General features: G+C 34.5%; 1 protein-coding gene across 1 annotated transcript in view; it reads right to left on the bottom strand.

Annotated features, from left to right (window-relative positions):
* vps37d (VPS37D subunit of ESCRT-I) overlaps positions 1–19008 on the bottom strand; it is a 51570-nt gene extending 32562 nt beyond the window's left edge. Inside the window, exons 1-2 of the mRNA XM_051108815.1 lie at positions 18689–19008; positions 211–382 (exon numbers count right to left, since the gene is read on the bottom strand). Of these exons, the coding sequence (XP_050964772.1) occupies positions 211–382; positions 18689–18856 (340 nt within the window). The 5' untranslated portion in view covers positions 18857–19008. The remainder of the gene's footprint in view (positions 1–210; positions 383–18688) is intronic.
* Positions 19009–19651: the final 643 nt, after the last annotated feature.

Genomic DNA, 19651 nt, shown 5'->3' with positions numbered 1-19651 from the left:
TAGTAGATGAATCTCAAAAGATTATTACCGATATCATGGATCATTTTTTTTTTTCTGATAAAAATGTATATGGACTCATCGTCTAGCCGTAAGTAGCTAATATAAGAAGCAAAAAACACAATGTGTGTTGAACCATGAGGAAAATGAGAAACATTTGGTGCAATTAGCTTTCACAGCATCACTCGCGCAAGATCCTAAACCTCTACTCACCAAGTCGGCTTTGCTTTTCCCTGCAGGCAGCGGTCAGTTTCGCCAGTTCCTCATACTTCGCAGCCAACTGCCGCTTGCCGTTTTGAAGGTGAGGGCGATGTGAAAGGCTCTCTTCTGCAAGACTCCGATTGGTTACTAACAAGGTTTCCCTGTCCAGCTGGAGCTCCTGGAACTGAACACAAATTTCAGTTATTCATCACTCAAGAAACAAAGCTAAAAAAACAAAGAGGCTGATCATCTTTAATATCATCTAACACCAACCAGTTGATCATACAATCTAAAGAAAGTCCAAGATAATTAGAAACATTTAGGTTCATTTCTTATGTGCTGAGTGCATTTACTGTGTAAAAATAGCAAATGTGATATCATAAATCAACATGTTGTTTCCTCTATTAACTGTAAATATTGAAGCAAAAAGATTTTACAATAAACAATATTATATAAAAACAAGATAAGTTTGATTTGACAAAGCCTTGACAAAGTTTGAATGTTTTATTGAAAAAGAAAGGCAGATAGAAAGGCATTTTATCATGTTGTTAGTATGTTTCTAAAATATCATAACAGGATGTCCTGTTGCTTATCACGGATGCATGAGATTTACATGAGAGAGCTGGCAGCAAAAGCTTGTACATTATTGCTTGTGATTTTATCACACTGCGTATAAACAAGTCTAAAGCTTTTTCTTTTTGCATATTGAATGAGCATGTTTTGCATCTGAGGGCTTTTATTGCTCATTCGGAGTAGATGAACCCTTGTTTCAATGTATCCCTGTGTGGACATCATTAAGAATGCAGCTCTTCAAAAAAGACGGCCATCAAGGTCAAACCACAGCAATCAGGAATGCAAGAACACAGAGAACTCGAAATTTTATTCAGGACTTATGAGCCGTACAGAGTGAATGTGAATAATGCAACTCAATACATCAAATTCCTCAGGGGTCATATGAGGTTAGGTTATTATGCCAGGCACAGAATCCATAAACGTGTCCAAGAGAGATCGTAGGAAATCTAAAAAGAGGAAATAACAGCTTTCAGTTTTACACTAACGTGACGGAGGGCTTTAACTAATATGTTTGATTTGTAGAGAAAAGCGCCTTATGTTTCATGAGAACAGTGAAAACTGGGTACGGATGGGCAAGGATCTACATCCATGTGTGAACGAAGAGATTTAGCATTTAGTTGAGTTTACTAAGATTTAAAGGATTAGTTCACTTCCAGAACATAAATTTTCTGATAATTTACTCACCCCCATGTCATCCAAGATGTTCTTGTATTTCTTTCTTCAGAAAAAGAAAAAAAGAAAAAAAAAAAAGAAAAGGTTTTTGAGAAAAACATTCCAGGATTTTTCTCCATATAGTGGACCTAAATAGGGATCAACGCAGCTTCAAAGAGCTCTACACAATTTCAGTTGAGAAATAAAGGTCTTATCTAGCGAAACAATCAATCATTTTCTTAAAAAAAATACAAATGTACACACTTGTTAACCACAAATGCTCATCTCGAAAATACTAATCACGATGGAAAGGTCACACGTGTTTAGTTCTTCGCCTGTGTACTTTAAAAAAGGTAAGGTATGGCAAGAAACTCCATCTCATTTTCTCCAAATTAAAAATTGTCTGACATTGCTGTTTTACCTTTTTTTGTAAAGGATGTTTAATTTTATTTGCACGCTTGCTTTGTAAACACTGGGTCGGCACTTCCACCTACGTCACGTGTGACCTTTCCAGTGTGATTACTTAATATGTGAAGCCAAGCTAGTGCAAGACAAGAATTTGTGGTTAAAAAGTACATCAAGTTGTTTTTTTTTTTTTTTTTTTAGAAAACGACCGCTAGATAAGAGCTAGATGAGACCCTTTTCCTTGGCTGGGATCGTGTAGAGCCCTTTGAAGCTGCATTGAAACTGCAGTTTGGACCTTCAACCTGTTGGCTCCCATTGAAGTCCACTATATGGAGAAAAATCCTGGAGAAAGAAAGACATAAACATCTGATGACATGAGGTGAGCAAATTATCAGGAAATGTTTTATTTTGGAAGTGAACTGCTTTAAGGCTAGAAAAAAGAGAATTGCGAGAATTGCAAAAGTAATCAAACCCATGAGCAAATTACTCTTATGTTACTACCAGTACTTTTTTGTGAATAAAAAGCACTGCACAATGAGTACAGATAAAAATTGGTCATTTAATCCCTCAAAAAGACTCACAAACTCACAAAACAAAAAGGAGATAGACCATTTGAATTAGTCTGGTGGCTCCTTTACTGAATGAACTCAGTTACAGAATCAAGCAATCATTACTTTCAGTGATATTAATATATTTGAAAATATTACAGGTTGGATGGAAAGTGTTTTTATTACAGTATAATACATAAAGTATGTGAATGGATATGTATACATGGTATACACCCATTGAGAGTACATCTTTCTTTTGCACTAGAAATTCAAAATTAAGTAAACTGCATTTTGGGCTCTGCTGTTAATTTATTACATTTTTTATTTACTTATTACCTTTTTTCTCTTAAAGTTCCCATGTAGTCAAACTTTTTTATCCCTTAAAACGGATCTTTGATCATCAAAATGACATACTGAAATGTTTTTTCTTGTGAAAATAATTTTTTCATGTCTTAAAACAGCTCGAATGTAACTCTACCCCCCCCTGCCTCATTTACTATACGCAGATCTATGAATATGCAAATTAGCCCCGCCCCCGGGCTACTATTACAGTGTTGCCACGGGTTATTTTTCAAGTTAGAGTTTAGCGCCTAGCGGTTGTGCTCTATTTAATGCTCGATATGCTCTATTAAAGGCTCTTTTTAATATTTGGTTTTGTGCTGATCATTCGATTGGTATATTTTGCATGCTAATGATGGAAATCTATCCTTTGACGTGATTGGTTACTGAAGTTTGTTACGTAGCAAAAAGGGCTGTTTTAAACCGCATTTCTGAGACAACCTTTTTAGGAGAAAATACACAGCAATGGTGTTGATTAATGGACTGGCACATGTCTTGTCTAAAAGCATATTAAAAACACCACATAGACAAATAAATAACATAAAAATCTTGATTTTCACTACAGGGGGACTTTAACTTTGTCTTACTAGCTTATAAGTTAGAAGGATCCCTGTATAATTTAGAATCACTAGTGAATCAATTATGGTAGTCGTTCAAATCGAGGGCTTGAGAATCGGGAAATGAATATCAATTTTAAGTTTCTGCTTAAGATTTTATTTCAGGGCCTACTGTAATTCCTGACTGTAATAGGAAGGCTTACAGCCTCATGGTCAAACCACAAGTAATATGAGAGAAAAAATAATAAACACGTGATGGCATCAGAAACAGCAACAGAGAACGTCGGAGGTGAAAAGCTCACTCACCACAATTTCATTCTGTCCGAACGACACTAAATATTGTCATTCAACTATATTTCTATAAAAGCAAGTTGATGATTTCCAGATGAAAGCGAATGAGCGTTCTTGCCGTTGAAAAGGGGACACAGCCTGGAGCGGCAATGAAGACAATGCTCGATTAACCAACCGCCTCAGTCTACCATGCGTTAATTACAATAAAACAAAGTCCCATGATGAAATAATCCTGGAATGGCTGCTGGACAAATCTGTTCACATGTCCCTTCAAAAAAGTGCCATTACCCGCTCTGACCGTCCTGGATGACATGGCCCAAGACCACTCTCTAACCATGGAGGGAAAAGCAGAGCCACGTCCAAACCAATGTCCTCATGGAAAGCATTCGCGAAAGCCCAGACATCAGTCGAAACCACAGACCCCTACTTTTACTGTAAGTGAGGGTTTGGGCCATAACAGAACTTCATTTTTCTTCTTCTGTTGCTGCTATGAATATTAACTGCCAGTTTTATGCATTTCAAAACTTGGGGAACATTATGAAGACTGAGCGTGCTTAGTCGAGCATATAAGAGGATTAATGATTCATTCGCTCAACGAATATGAGAATTTCGTCTTCCTTCTTAATGCCGTGCGAGACCCCCAAACACGGCGGTGATATTCCCACTGGTGGCACATCTATTACAGAATCTATCTAGCTAAGGAGGAATGTGAGAACGACAGTCCTCTTTGATCAAGTCACCATCTTCTGAAGACGACCAAACTGGAATACTTGAGCTGCTTAGAACAACTCAAAAGAGCATACGTGATCAAAACGTGGTTAAGGTTATGTGAGGTTCTTTTTGTTGGGAAACATCTTCAAACTGCTCGTTTTTAAGGTCAATTGCTTGATTCAGCTTTTGACTTAATTGCTGTTTACATGAGGACGTTCCATCAACGCCTCAAGAGAGTGGGTGACGACTAAATGTTTCTCCTCAGAGACAACTTCTCCATGATAATCATTTTCTAATTAAAGGATTATTATATACAGTCTAAGCAATGTAAATATTCAGAACTAATCCTTCATCAAACGCAGATGGAAAACGTCAAGCAGTTTTTTGGATCACATAATGCTAAATGATTGCAAATTACACGCATCAGATCTGCATGACGAATGGAGCCGTGAAGAGTAAAATGCAAACACATGAGATGTCTGTGCTGTCCCAGTTAGACACCTTTCAATTTTTTAGGGGTGAGGACTACATTTAGGCCTAAGATTTTGGGGTTGGCCCAAATGGGGTCAAGGTTTTGCTGGTTTTTGCATCAGTACACTCCTAAAATAATAGTTCTTTATTTGAATGAATGGTTTAATCAAGAACCTTTAACATCCATACAATTTTCCATTACACAAAAGGAAAACAAGTGGGAAAGATATTTTAATTATTAAAATGTGTTATTTCTTTGATGGGTGGCCTTTCAAAAGTAATTGTGCATTTTGACCATTTCTTTTGCAGTTGAAGCCAATAGTTTACATACACCTTGCAGAATCTGCAATATGTTAATTATTTTACCAAAATAAGAGGGATCATACAAAATGCATGTTGTTTTTTATTTAGTACTGACCTGAATAAGATATTTCACATAAAAGACGTTTACATACAGTCCACAAGAGAAAATAATAGTTGAATTTATCAAAATGACCCTGTTCAAAAGTTTACACTTGATTCTTAATACTGTGTTGTTACCTGAATGATCCACAGCTGTTTTTTTTTTTTTGGTTTGTTTAGTGATAGTTGTTCATGAGTCCCTTGTTTGTCCTGAATAGTTAAACTGCCAGCTGTTCTTCAAAAAAAAGGTTCTTCAGGTCCCACAAATTCTTTGGTTTTCAACATTGTTCATTGTTCATATGAGTCCCTCAGTTGTCCTCAGTGTGATAAGATGGATCTTAAAATCATACAGTCATTGTTAGAAAGGGTTCAAATACACAAACATGCTGAAAAAACAAAGAGTTTGTGGGATCTGAAGGATTTTTCTGAAGAACAGCGGGCAGTTTAACTGTTCAGGACAAACAAGGGACTCATGAACAACTATCACTAAACAAAAAAAAAAACACAGCTGTGGATCATTCAGGTAACAGCACAGTATTAAGAATCAAGTGTATGTAAACTTTTGAATGGGGTCATTTTTTGTAAATTTAGCTATTATTTTCTCTTGTGGACTATATGTAAATGTCTTTTATGTGAAATATCTTCTTACTCAGGTCAGAACTAAATAAACAATATCATGCATTTTGTATAACCCCACTTATTTTGGCAAAATAATTAACATTTTGCAGGTACAAACAGTATATATTATATTTAATCAAATTAGATATTTTACTTATTCCCAATCCTTTCTTAAAAGCATGAAATGGACTCGGTTAGTCACCAGCAGATTATTCACTTTGTTCTGAATCAGGGACTTAAACCTTTTTTTGGTTCCGTTTGGTTCATTTTGACAAGGCAACATTTCAAAACATACCAAAATGTGTTTATGCAAGTCCATGTGAGTAAAACGGGTCAGAGTGCACCTTTTTATCAAGACAGATTGACAAGAGAATGGGAAACAAGGTTTTTTGGGTTTGCTTGCAATGCACCTGTTTCAGAGAATTGCAATTACACAACATTTTAAGATAAATGTCGCTCTTGTATGTAATGTGCTCACCCGCAGAATCAATCACTGTTGCTTTTTATGTAACACATTTCCCATTATGAATTATGATACATCTTGGATCACTGGTTCGTTGGGTCGACTGGCTTTTTTACCACAACCTCGTTCAGGCAATCTTGGACCATTTGGTCTGGAACGGATCCGACTATGATTGCCGTGTTCATATATGCCTAAACAAACCAAACTGAGGGAGAAAACGTGCCTCCAAATGAGCCAAGTGAGCCAATGAGCCAACTCACTAATGAAGGGTTCGGAACAATGTGTCACCAGCCAATCAAGTGTTGTCATGTCATCATTTTCAAGAATAATTGGCTATATATCAGTGATGTGTGGTGGTATTTTGTTGTTGTTGTTGTTGTTGTTGTAAATTCATGTCCCAGTCATGTTTTCTTGATTAGATTAACATTATTTACACTATCAGAAAAATAATAAAGTATATACATCTGACACTAACAATGTATTCAATATTCTATTAATTTAAGCCAGGTATGAATCTTATCATGTTAGTGTTTTTAAGCAATTTACATTTATTTTAAAATAACTCAAGATGGTAACAATTCAAACAACACATTTTATTTGTGATCTTATGTTTAGCTATTTTTTTTACCAGTTAACTATTAACTATTTGTTAATTTTTTCAAAGCTTTGTAAATATTGGTCACAGACATGAAAATTTACTTCAAATTTCACCAAGCTGATAACTCACTAAAAACTCCCATAGATCATGTTTTCATGCCATTTTAAGCCTTATTTTGACATAACAAAGTGGTTGTATCTACGTGTGTGTTGTTTACTTGCTTTTTTAAACGAGCCTTCCCATTAACGCCATTATATTGTTTATTCAGACTGATTCGCGAATACGGAACGGTCAAGAAAACAAGAGACGGGATTTATCACATTAACCAATCACAGCCGCTCATAACCAGTCATATCCAATCATGTCACAATGACTCACGTGACTTTCCCCCATTCATTCTGAATTACCCCCCCACCAAACTCACCGCATCATCGGATGCCCATTTTCCACAAGTTGATATGATTCTTTAGGGTCTTAATGAAAAGTCTCTAATATACTTTGATTAAAAATTCTCAATGGTTTTGTAAAACAACACCCTTTTTACCTTGCCAAAATCAGCTCTGCAAAAATCTCATTCTAAGGGGTTGTTCCTTTAAATGCAAATGAGCTCTGCTCACCCCGCCCCTCTCTTCTCTCTGTGGAAAGACGATCTTGTTTACTTTAGCCGTATTTAGCCGCGTTTATACTCACTTCTGCTGTAGGTGAAGCTTGATCACGAATGATTCGCGCGAACATAGACGGATATATGTAGATCGGGAGGCGCATTCCCTTCACAAACAAATGTAATCTACTGCATCTTCAGTGGCTCAGATGTCGGGAGTAAATGACGACCACTATGTTCATTATAACATCCAGCAACACAACACCTCAATCTGAGATATTCTTGTCTAACTTACATCCCTGCTTCGGCATCGAAACAAGGAAAGTTACTGGACTGTGACAGCTGGTCTAAGGTAAGAGCTCATGTCAAACAACTATCGTGGAAGCGGCCTCTGCGGGTGTGACGGCACACCGACAGGCATCTGAGAACGGCTCGATTTGAAAAAGGGGATATTATTTTTACAGATTAATTAAAAACCACTGCATGTATTTTTATAATTATAGGGTAGATGTGTACATACACTGCCAACACACATTAATGTTCAAACAACATGAAAAAGTGAACTTAGCATCCGATGACCCCTTTAACAGAAACTTTCCATTACACAAAGGGGTTTTTTTTTATAGTGGAAAAGGGTTATTTAGATTATTAAAATGTTCTTCACACTTGGACAATAATGACTCTTTGAAGAACTGTTCACTGAAAGGTTACTTGGGGAACCCAAAAATTGTTCTTCTATGACATTGCGTAAAACCTCAATGTAGAACCTTTACTTTTAAGAGTGTAGTATTCGTCATACCTTGGGTAAATGGCTTAAAACAACATTAAGACGAATGGAAATAACTCAAACCAGGTGTTCAGACCTCCTTGGCTAGGCCTGAAACATACACTATGCAAGTCTATAAATTCTCTAGCTATGCAAATTTGCATTCCAGAATGTGTCATGGCCATGTGAGGTACAATATGCATTGCATTCTCAGCATTCTGAGGCATTGTGTTCTAATCATTAGCTTTTCTGGTTCTTTTTCATCTAATCTACTACAACTATATCGCTCCTTTGAGTACTAAAGTGTGTTACCGCTATGCAAGAATGAACGTTAAGTATGTACAACGGGACCGCTTGAATGCGATCCGGTGGCCAAGCATTCATGCCTGCATAGTGTTTAGTTTCCTACCATTTGTCTCTGGTTTCAGGGGTTGGTTATGGTTAGAATTAGGAATAGAGTTAAGGCTATGATCTTCTGATAATGGATGTAGATACAGGAACCTGGTCTACTTGAGTAAATCATATGGTGGAATTATCACCACAGACTAAGCCAGATAGATGTTACTTGTTTTACGACTGGGCCAAGCGGAGGATGACTTCAAGCTCTCAGCTTACATTAACTGTTTCACATTACTGCAGCCCACTCTGACAAGGCAAGCATTTCCATGGTTTCACAGCAAACAAAGAGCGCACTATCTTTCCACTTTAAGTTTCGGGATCTATTTAAAGATGATACAGATGTTGTCGACCACTAAATGAGGGTATGATCAGTGAAGGATCGTTTAAATTCCTGCAGAGCCATTTTGAGGATCTAGACAAGATGATAAATGGTTTGGGTAATGAATTGGATATGGGTTGTCATAGATTTTCCTACAGTTCTCACTCATAATCCAAAGCGTGGCTTCAGCGGAGACAAAGTTCTTCTTATCTCTCCGGCGAACCTAATCCATTTGCACTCAACACCCAGAAATTACACTCACTCTGATGCTCTGCCTAACAATTATGACTGCTCAGCGGGACTCAGTATTCATGTCATCTTTTTTAACTACGCATGGAGGTCAAATCATGAATATTTAGCACTTTCTTTAAAAAAAGAGCAACATATCCCAAAGCATGCTGTGCTAAATATGCATAACTGTTAGAAGTTTAGTTAGGCGACACGCCAGTTTGCTTGTGAATTGCTAAACAATAAAATAGGACAACTGCAGCTTTTAACTCTGGCTACGTCTACATTAATCTGGATACATCTGAAAACTGTTATTTGTTTTCAAATGCTCTCCATCCACATTACCGCTTTCAAGCGTTTCCCATTGACACTGAACCATTGGAAAATGTAAATTAGCTTTCCTGCGCATGCGTAAAGCCTCAAAACAGCTCGCTGAGACGATACTGATGGAACAAATCTTCTGGCAGGATCATTTTATTTAGGAAAATATCTCATCATTCACTGACGTGTCCAGGTCGCACTCACCATTATATGTTTGATCTAAAACACAACTGCCATCCCTCATGTTTTGCCACAAACAGCGATCACGGGGAAATGTTCTGTCATCTTTGGAGGACTAAGATATGAAGAATGTACAAAGTAACATCTGTAACAACAGTGTGAAAGTAGAACATAACAGGCACAATATGGGTATAAATATAGATACATATTGGTACAATATGTGTCACATGACTAAACATGCGTCATCGTTTTCAAAAGCCTACATTTTCATAGTTACACTACAACATGAAAATGGCGTTTTGAAATTTATCCACTGAATGTTTTCAAAAAGCTCAGTTTTCATTGACAAAAACGCCATCTCAGTGTGGACGGAATACCAAATGATGTGTTTTCAAATGAAAATGTATTAGTTTGGACAAGGTCTCTTTCTTTTTTGGAGGACACTTGAAATAAGAAGTTTGGCAAGACATATGAAATGGTTATTTCTTAGCAAAAATGCTATAGACTGTCAACTGTCAGTTGCAGGTGGTATTAGGGGGAGGGGCATAATCATTCTACAGAGCATTTGATTGGACAAAAAGTCTGTGTCATGCAATGAGTCATTAATAATTTACTTAGAACAGTGTTATTTTTGTATTATTTATTTACTATCATAGTATTGATTCTGATTGGTTGAGCCACATTCGAAGCGGTTGTAAATTACTCATAAACATACGCATTAGTGTGACCCTGGACCACAAAACCAGTCTTAAACGGGTCATCAGATGCCCATTTTCCACAAGTTAATATGATATTTTAGGGTCTTAATGAAAAATCTATAACATGCTTTGGTTGTGTAAAACAACACTCTTTTTACCTTGTCAAAATCAGCTCTGCAAAAATCATCTCATTTTGGTCGAGGTTGCTTTAAATGTTAATGAGCTCTGCTCGCCCCGCCCTCTGTTCTCTCTGTGGAGTGACGAGCCTGTTTACTTTAGCCACATTTAGCCACTAAACTTGCTAGCTAGCACATTATTAGGAAAGGTGATTGCAGAGATTCATAAAAAAAAGCTTATACTCACTTTTGCTGTAAGTGAAGCTGGATCACGAATGATTTGCGCGAATATATATGGATATATGTAGATTGGGGGACGCATTCCCTTCACAAACAAACGTAATTCACTGCATCTTCAGCGGCTCAGATGTCAGGATTAAATGACAACCACTATGTTCATTATTACATCCAGCAACACAACACCTCAATCGCTCAATCGGAGATATTCACGTCTAACTTACATCCCTGCTTCAGCATCGAAACAATGGAGGTTGGACTGTTGCAGCTGATTTAGGGCGGGTCTGAGGTAAGATGCTAATGTCAATCAACTATTATGGGAGCGGCCTCTGTCGGTGTGAAAAAGGGGATATTATTTTTACAGATTAATTAAAAACCACTGCATGGATTTTTATAGGGTAGATGTGTACATACACTGCCAACACACAATAATGTTCAAACAACATGTAAAAGTGAACTTTGTATCCGATGACCCCTTTAAGTAGCACGGGTATATTTGTAGCAATAGCCAAAAAAACATTGTATGGGTCAAAATGATCGATTTTTCTTTTATGCCAAAAATCATTAGGATATTAAGTAAAGATCATGTTCCATGAAGGTATTTTGTACATTTCCCACCATGAATATATCAAACTTAATTTTTGATTAGTAATATGCATTGAAATACTAATATGCACTGAAATACTTCATTTGATCAACTTTAAAGGCGATTTTCTCAATATTTAGTTTTTTTTTTTTCACCCTCAGATCCCAGATTATCAAACAACTGTATCTCAACCAAATATTGTCCTATCCTCACAAACCATACATCAATGGAAAGCTTATTTATTCAGCTTCCATGTGCTGTATAATTCTCGGTTTTAAAAAATTTACCCATATGACTGGTTTTGTGGTCCCAGGTCACATTTATTTACATCTGTGTGTTGCTCTGCAACCATTTTGTTGCAACCACAACAGTTTCTGAGGAACTACGTTGTTTGGCAGAAGGAGGTTTTTATTAATATCATTACACCTTTGCTCCATTTTATTTTGTAAAACCTTACTACGTATATGGAATAACCATTTTATAAAAGCAACAAACCCTGTGACGCCCCTTAGCTGTTATAAATTCACTGTGAACTGTGGGTTATTGGGGCTTATTGCTTTATTATGTTATTTAATTTATTTATTTATTTTTTTAATTAATACAAACTACTTTTAATAGTTTTAGTTTAAGCTAACAATAGCAACACTGAAATAGAAAGTACATTTTAAATTTGTATATTTACTAAAAGTAAATTTAGGAGTACACTAAGATATAGATAACCACAAAACTACCTACCATACATTAAAAAAGCCATACATTATTTAATTAGCATCTTTATTTAAAGTTTTTATTTTTTTATTTATTTATTTGTTTGTTTGTTTGCAGTTTCTTTCTCGTTGTTAGTGGATGTTGATTTGTCTTTTATTTTTTAATGCACCAGTTTTGAATTGTTTGTTAAATGCTTTGAATTCCATCAAATCAATTTTAAATGAGAATTAAAAATGTAAAAGTTTGACTCCAAATATGTAACAGAATAATACAGTAGCCCTGCATAGACAGCTGCCTTGTAAGGTAGAATTCTAATTGAAATGGAACGTCCTAAAAGACTGATTTGGAACAGCATCTGCCGTTATCTGATTCTAACTATAATTAACATAAAAACAAATATTTGTATTAAATCATTTCTTCACTAGGACACATGCGACAGTACACAGGGCTCTCTCAAGACTGATTTGTTGACTTATCATTCAGAGAGTATGTTAACTGTGTATACTAGCGTATGTTTTAAAAGTAAATATTATTTTAGTCTTGAAAATGAAAAATTTTGCATCTAATTCAGTGTGTGTGAAATTTTCTAGCAGAGTAAAAATTGTTTCTACCGATTTTTTTCAGTGTAGTTTTGCAGGTAGGCGACTTGCTACGTTTCAGAACAGAGTCAATAAATCTACCAGAGCAACTCTTTAAAACTTTATGTAGTCTAAAACAAATTCATCTGAGCATTTGCAACTCCAGGAAAGGATGTGGCTTATCTTGGCGAGGATGTGGCGCTTCATACCACAAAGACAGCTAAGACACATGCTCTTTCACATTTCACAGGGCTATGATCAATCTTTTAGTTACTGGGGCATACTTTAGAGGAAGATCTGAGCGAGTCCTGAGGCTCTTTCCTCTCTGGTTCTTAGTATTCCATACTGCCGAGTCTGCCGCATGCGTCATAAGTCACCCAGAGCCAATAACTGTCCAAGTCCAGCCCCTGCTGGAGTGCATGTCTTTCACACTTGTGGTTGGATAATGAACATGCTGAATGCGGAGGGAAACGGCAGGGTCTTCGGCGCATGTTTCTCCAGCATCTCTGTTCTTTGTCCATTTCCTCTCTCTCTCTCTCTCTCTCTCTCTCTCTCTCTCTCTCTCTCTCACGCTGTTTAATGCAAAAAGAAAAACTCCCAGACCTACAGAGAGCATTTTCCCTAAACAGGAATTGACACAGACTATCCATTTCCGCTTGCAGCTGCCTGTATGTCTGTTTATACACTGTGCAGATGCAAGTCCTCTGGAGACCATGTGGGCTGGATGATACAAATGCTCATAAAACAAATATGTCAGATCAAATGTCTAGAGTCACAAACTGGAAAATACCTTACAGAAATAGTTCACTCAAAAAAAAAGAAACTTTTGTTATTATTTACTCATTCATGTCTAGACCTGTATGATTAAAAGAACAGAAAAGGACATTTTTTACTAACAATGAATGACGACTGTAACTTTCAAACTGTAATGACACTGAAGCATCATAAACGTATCATAAACTCGAGAATCAGACTTGTGAACGAATCATTAAGAATCAATTCAGTAAAAAGATCAGATTCAAAAGAATGTTCACAAAGTGCTATTTTGCGACAAAGCCTGATGCAAGGCTCATTTCCTATCCTGTCCATTCGTAGTTTATCATTTTAAAAATATGACTAAAATGTTTTTTAAAAGTAGCATGTGTCTGTAGTACAGCTAAATGCTATTAATCAAAAGTTTGGGATCGGTACGTTTTTTCCTTCTTTTTTAAACAGCAATATTGTGAAATATTGTAATTTAATTTGAAATATCTGTTTTTTGTATATATAATATTTTGTGGATTTTTCAGGATCTTGAAGTTCAAAAGAACAAACAGTTGTGCTACTCAATATTTATGTGGAAACTTACTTAATTTCAGATTTTAAATATTTTTGGGGATTTTGAGGACTTTGATGAATGGAAAGTTCAAAGGAACAACATTTATTTGAAATTGAAATTATCATCAGTGTTGAAAACAGTTGTGCTGCTTAATATTTTTGTGAAAACTTACATTTTTAATATTAATATATATATATATATATAATTTATTATTATTATTATTATTATTATTATTTACTTTTTTTAATTTTGGAGGGATTTTTCAGGATTTTGATGAATGGAAAGTTTAAAAGAACAAAATTTTAAATTATCATCTGTGTTAAAAACAGCTGTGCTGCTTAATATTTTTGTGGAAACATATTTTTAATATTAGTATATATATAATTTATTTTAATTTTTTTTTACTTAGTTTTTTTTATATTTTTGTGGATTTTTTAGGATTTTAATGAATGGAAAGTTCAAAAGAACAACATTTATTTGAAATTTAAATTATCATCTGTGTTAAAAACAGTTGTACTGCTTAATATTTTTGTGGAAACATATTTTTAATATTAGTATATATATAATTTATTTTAATTTTTTTTTACTTCCTTAGTTTTTTTTATATTTTTGTGGATTGTTTAGGATTTTAATGAATAGAAAGTTCAAAAGAATAACATTTATTTGAAATTGAAATTATCATCTGTGTTGAAAACAGTTGTGCTGCTTAATATTTTTGTCGAAACATATTTTTTAATATTAGTATATATATATATATATATATATATATATATATTTTTTTTTTTTTTTTTTTTTTTTTTTTTTTTTTTTTACTAAGAACAACATTCATTTGAAATTGAAATCTGTAACTTTATAAAGGTCTTTACTGTCACTTTTTATCAATTTAATGCATATTTACACAATAAAATCATCCTTTAAAAAAAAAAAAAACACTTTCAATGCATTTCCTTAATTTAAAATACATATTATGGAAGCACCACATGGCATATTTTGGAGGCAAACACAGTTACCAGTTTGTAAATAAATTTAATTTAATGTTTTTATTACATTTGTAGTAAAATATAAGACTGTTAAAATATTTAAACTTTGCTAAAAATATGGTCATTAAAAAAAAAAAAAAAAATCTCACTACAGTCCCATCTGCCACTGGTCGACAAACAGACAGTTTTTCCCCAAACTTACAGCATTGGTTGCGCCAATGAGATTTAACATCCAAGCTTAGTATGTAGTTGTTCTGAACATGAAAGCAACACAAAACAGCCAAAGTAAGAATCCATATGATTAATGATGGTCGTACACATTAAGCATGCCGCGTAAGCACAGTACATTAAGACCATCTGTTTAGTCCGAGATAGTTTGGCTTGGTCAATAAACCATGAATGACCAAAGAGCTGCTGTTCCTGATGAATTCAAGGAGTAAGTCTGACTCTCCCCTCTGTATCTCTAATGAGCACATAAAGTTAACCATAAAGGCCGTCTCATTGCTATTCATAGGAAAGAGCAAAGCCGAGGTATTACAGAGCCTTTTCCATTTAGTAAAAACACCACAATCTCTTGTTAGGGAATGACGCTCAAGCATACAAGAGCAATAACTGTATCCAGAGCACTAGACCATTGTGACCCTTTCACTGCGGTTGCCCTTGGAGACCTCGCTGTGTTAATGAATTGACCTGTTTGCGATGGGAATAGTGATGGGCCTCACCGATCACAAGTCGTTAAGAGTTTGACCTCTACGACCCCAGCGCATAACTCTCGGCACAGCCATCAATAAAGACCATCAATCCATAAGCTGCGGATTGACAGAGACTGTGCATGTATTTGCAGTTATTTCTGTTGGAAATCTTATTTTTACTACATTTTTGCAAACACATTTACCATCTGTAACTCATCTAATGTGGCAAGACTGCAGTTTAAGGGAAAGTTCAAATAAACAAACAAACAGACAGACCAAAAAGATAGATTAAAAATACAATTCTGTCCAGTGTTGTTATTGTTAACCAAAACTAAACTGCTGAAAATAGTTTTTGGTAATTAAAATTATTATGAAAATTAAATAAATAAATAAATAAATAAATAAATAAATAACATAAACTTAACCTAAAAATCCAAAAAAAAAAAAAAAAAAAAAAAAAACTATAATCTATATTTATTTCTATCTAAATCTAAATATATCTAATAAGTAAATAAATAAATAATAATATAATATTTAAAAAAAAAATAGAACAAAATTCTGTCCAGTTTTGTCATCGTTAACTAAAACTAAGCTGCTGAAAATTGCTTTTTGGTAATTAAAAGAATGATGAAAATAAATAAATAAATAAATAAACAGTTTAAAAAATAATATTGCCTTGGCAACTAATCTGAAGTTCTAAGTTTAATTAAAATTAATTAAAGCTAGAAAAAAGATTCTATCTATCTATCTATACTAAAAAAAATAAATAAATAAAAGAATACAATTCTGTCCAGTGTTGTTACTGTTAATGAAAACTAAACTGCTGAAAATTGTTTTTGGTCGTTAAAATTATGATGAAAATTAAATAAATAAATAAATAAATAAATAACATAAACTTAACCTAAAAACCTACAAAAAACAAAAAACAAAACAACTATAATCTATATTTATTTCTATCTAAATCTAAATATATCTAATAAATAAATAAAAATAAAAATAAAAATAAATATTTTTTTAAAATAATATTGCCTTGGCAACTAATCTGAAGTTCTAAAACTACTAAAGCTAAAATAAAATTAATTAAAGCTAGAAAAAAATATCTATCTATCTATCTATCTATCTATCTATATTAAAAAAAATAAATAAAAGAGTACAATTCTGTCCAGTGTTGTTACTGTTAATGAAAACTAAACTGCTGAAAATAGTTTTTGGTAATTTAAATACATAAACAAACTAATCTGCCAACTAACCCTAACTACTAAAACTACTAATGCTGAAATAAAAATGTATTAAAGCTAGAAAAAATAAATTAAAATGAAAACTAAATATATATATATATGATAAAAAATATTAAACATAAATAGGTAAATTCAAATTTATAGTAACTACTATAATATCATTATAAACAATAGTAAAATAACACTGATTTTTGTCACAATACATACATATCATTGCAAACCTGATCTGTATGAAACACAACAGGAGAAATGTAAAGGAATGTCCTGGCTGCTCTTTTACATACAATGAAAGTAAATTGTTGAGGCTCTCAAGTTTCCTAACTGACCAAAAAGCACTGGAAAATGACAAAACCATAAATGTCATGCCATTATTCTAAGTTTCCTGAAGCCATAGGATGACTTTCTGTACGTAAAGTCTTTTTCTTAAATACGTCATATACATCTGAAGTCAGTCATGCCTCACTGGTTCGCACGTGTTGTCTTCTGAACAATCGTGATGCAAGTTTGAACATGTGCAAGCATGAGATTTAAGAATACTATAGCTTAAATGTTGCTCTGTTTCTCCTTACAGACTTTGTGATTGGTACAATGGTGTATTTTGTCATTTTCCAAGCTTGACATCCTCTGTTCTCACTCACTTCCACTGTATAAAAAAAAGCAGCCGTGACATCTCCACAGATAAAACAAACTTGAGTTTAGCATGACATATAGAGCTCTTCCTTCAATTTATGAGCACAGTTTACTGTACGTGATGCGTATATCAGATTTTATGAAGATTGAGAATGAGCTTGCAATTACGACCTAGCGCAAACATATTTATCCTTATATTTCAAATAACATGCTCCGGCTTCCTGCAGGCATGCAGGGATCTGGTATCAGGCTACAGCAATTTAAGTCTCAAATGTCATATATCCCAGTCTACTGTGACACCGGATCAGCCCCAATTGAGAAACCATTTTTGGTCGAAAATGAACGATGCACCTTAAAAGTTCTCATATAACCTTGCTGTTTCAATACATGATGATCTGTGAGAAAGATTTTATAGCCTAAACATGGTGAGCTAGACAATATTGCTAGAAAATAAATGCATTTATGTGAACACTGACTGCATTACAATAACTGCTTAAAATGCAATGAGATATTTAAGAGATAATATACAGTCAGACGCTCATTATTGCGACTCTGTATGGGGGAGGGGCATAACTATAATTTATATGCATAACTATGTAAATAAATGGACATTAAGTATTAGAGTTTTTGAAAGAATTCGAATTGTCTTTAGCTTTCAGTTAGCCTAAAGCTGTTGCTGCTGTTCACACAGCAGTGAAATATGCAGTTGAGCAGTCAGTCAGTATATAATGTATGAAAATATTTCATTTTAACCAGTCAAAACGAAGTATTCCGAAGACTTGCATATTAAAACTGATTTTTATATCAAGGGAGAAAAAAAATACGCATTTTTGACCACACTTTTGTACGCTGCCAAAGCTGCAATGTGAAATTAAACGTTAGTATGTGAAGCAGCATATTACTAAAACAGTTCATTCGTTAATTACTTTCAATGCAAAAACTTTAACGTTGACAGTAAATATTTGGGAAGAGCCTTCCATAAAAAAAGAATGTCTGCAAACATTATTTTATCAAGTGAATGAGTCTTTGTAGTGCGTCTGCAGTGTAATGGTCTGCAGGGCTGTATATGGTACACGATGTATGTGATGGCGTGTAATGCATATAACACGCTACACAAATCACACGATCAGTCTAATAGGTGAATGGGAAAATCTACCGCACAGTTTGTTCAAATGACAAGTACAACAGTTGATCAGAGAGAAAATGCCAAGCATGCAAAGAAACAGCCTGGTAATGGTCTAAACTGTGTGTGTGAAGGGAAGAAATACCTTTTCACTGAGTCGCACGATCTGATTCATTTTTTCTTCATCTTGTAGGAGCTCCCGTAGTTCACTGCTATTGAGGACCCTGTACCCATCTGGGTAAGAGTTCACGTCCCTTTTCTGGGACATTCTTGTCCCCGTGAGGCGCACTAAACAAGTCCGTTTGCCAGCCATTTAACTTCCATTTTGCTCACGCTCGGCGCCAAATGTACATGAACACGGGAGTGGTGCTGGAGAAGCTCTCATAGGCATGAAGGCGCACCACTGACTGTTTGCGAAGACAATGCACGGAGAGACTATGGCATACGTTTACAGATTCCATCAGTTCCGCATTCCACCGCCAGGAGGCGCTGCGCCGCTTCACCGACAACGTGCCATACATTACATACAAAATAGTACAGAAAACGGATGCATACGACGGAGACATTATCCATAAAACTTGTAAAATCAAAAAGTGCCTTAAAAGTCTCTAAACTTCTGTCTACATATATGGATTGACCCCATTGATTCATTATTTTGTTGTAATTAATTTTATTTTTTTCTAGTATTATTTTGTTTATTATATGCTGCTTGGATGTATTGTTAAATTTGTTTAACAATGGAAAAATAACAATGCCTGTTTGTTATTTGAAGGTTTAATAAAAAACAATAATAATAATGATACACTACAATAACTAAGACGAGTTCTCTTTGTGTTATGCACGTAGACAAAGAAATTATTTTTCTCTTTAACTAACTCAATATTCATAAATATTTTTAGAGAAAAGTAAGAAAAAAAGAATTCGAGAATTATCTTTGGCTTTCCGTTTAGCCTCAAGCTTCAGCTAAGAAAAATAGTTACATCTATAAAGAAAAACAAGGACAACTAGTGCAATAAAATTATTAATTTATATATCATTAATCTGCAACTTTATGTAGTGCGGGTATGTTGCTGTACACAATAGTGAAATGCAACTGGCATATTATAAT

The sequence above is a fragment of the Labeo rohita genome, chromosome 5 (assembly GCF_022985175.1).
Source record: "Labeo rohita strain BAU-BD-2019 chromosome 5, IGBB_LRoh.1.0, whole genome shotgun sequence".
NCBI classification, from domain to species: Eukaryota; Metazoa; Chordata; class Actinopteri; order Cypriniformes; family Cyprinidae; genus Labeo; species Labeo rohita.
This window is presented reverse-complemented; position numbering and strand designations above follow the sequence as displayed.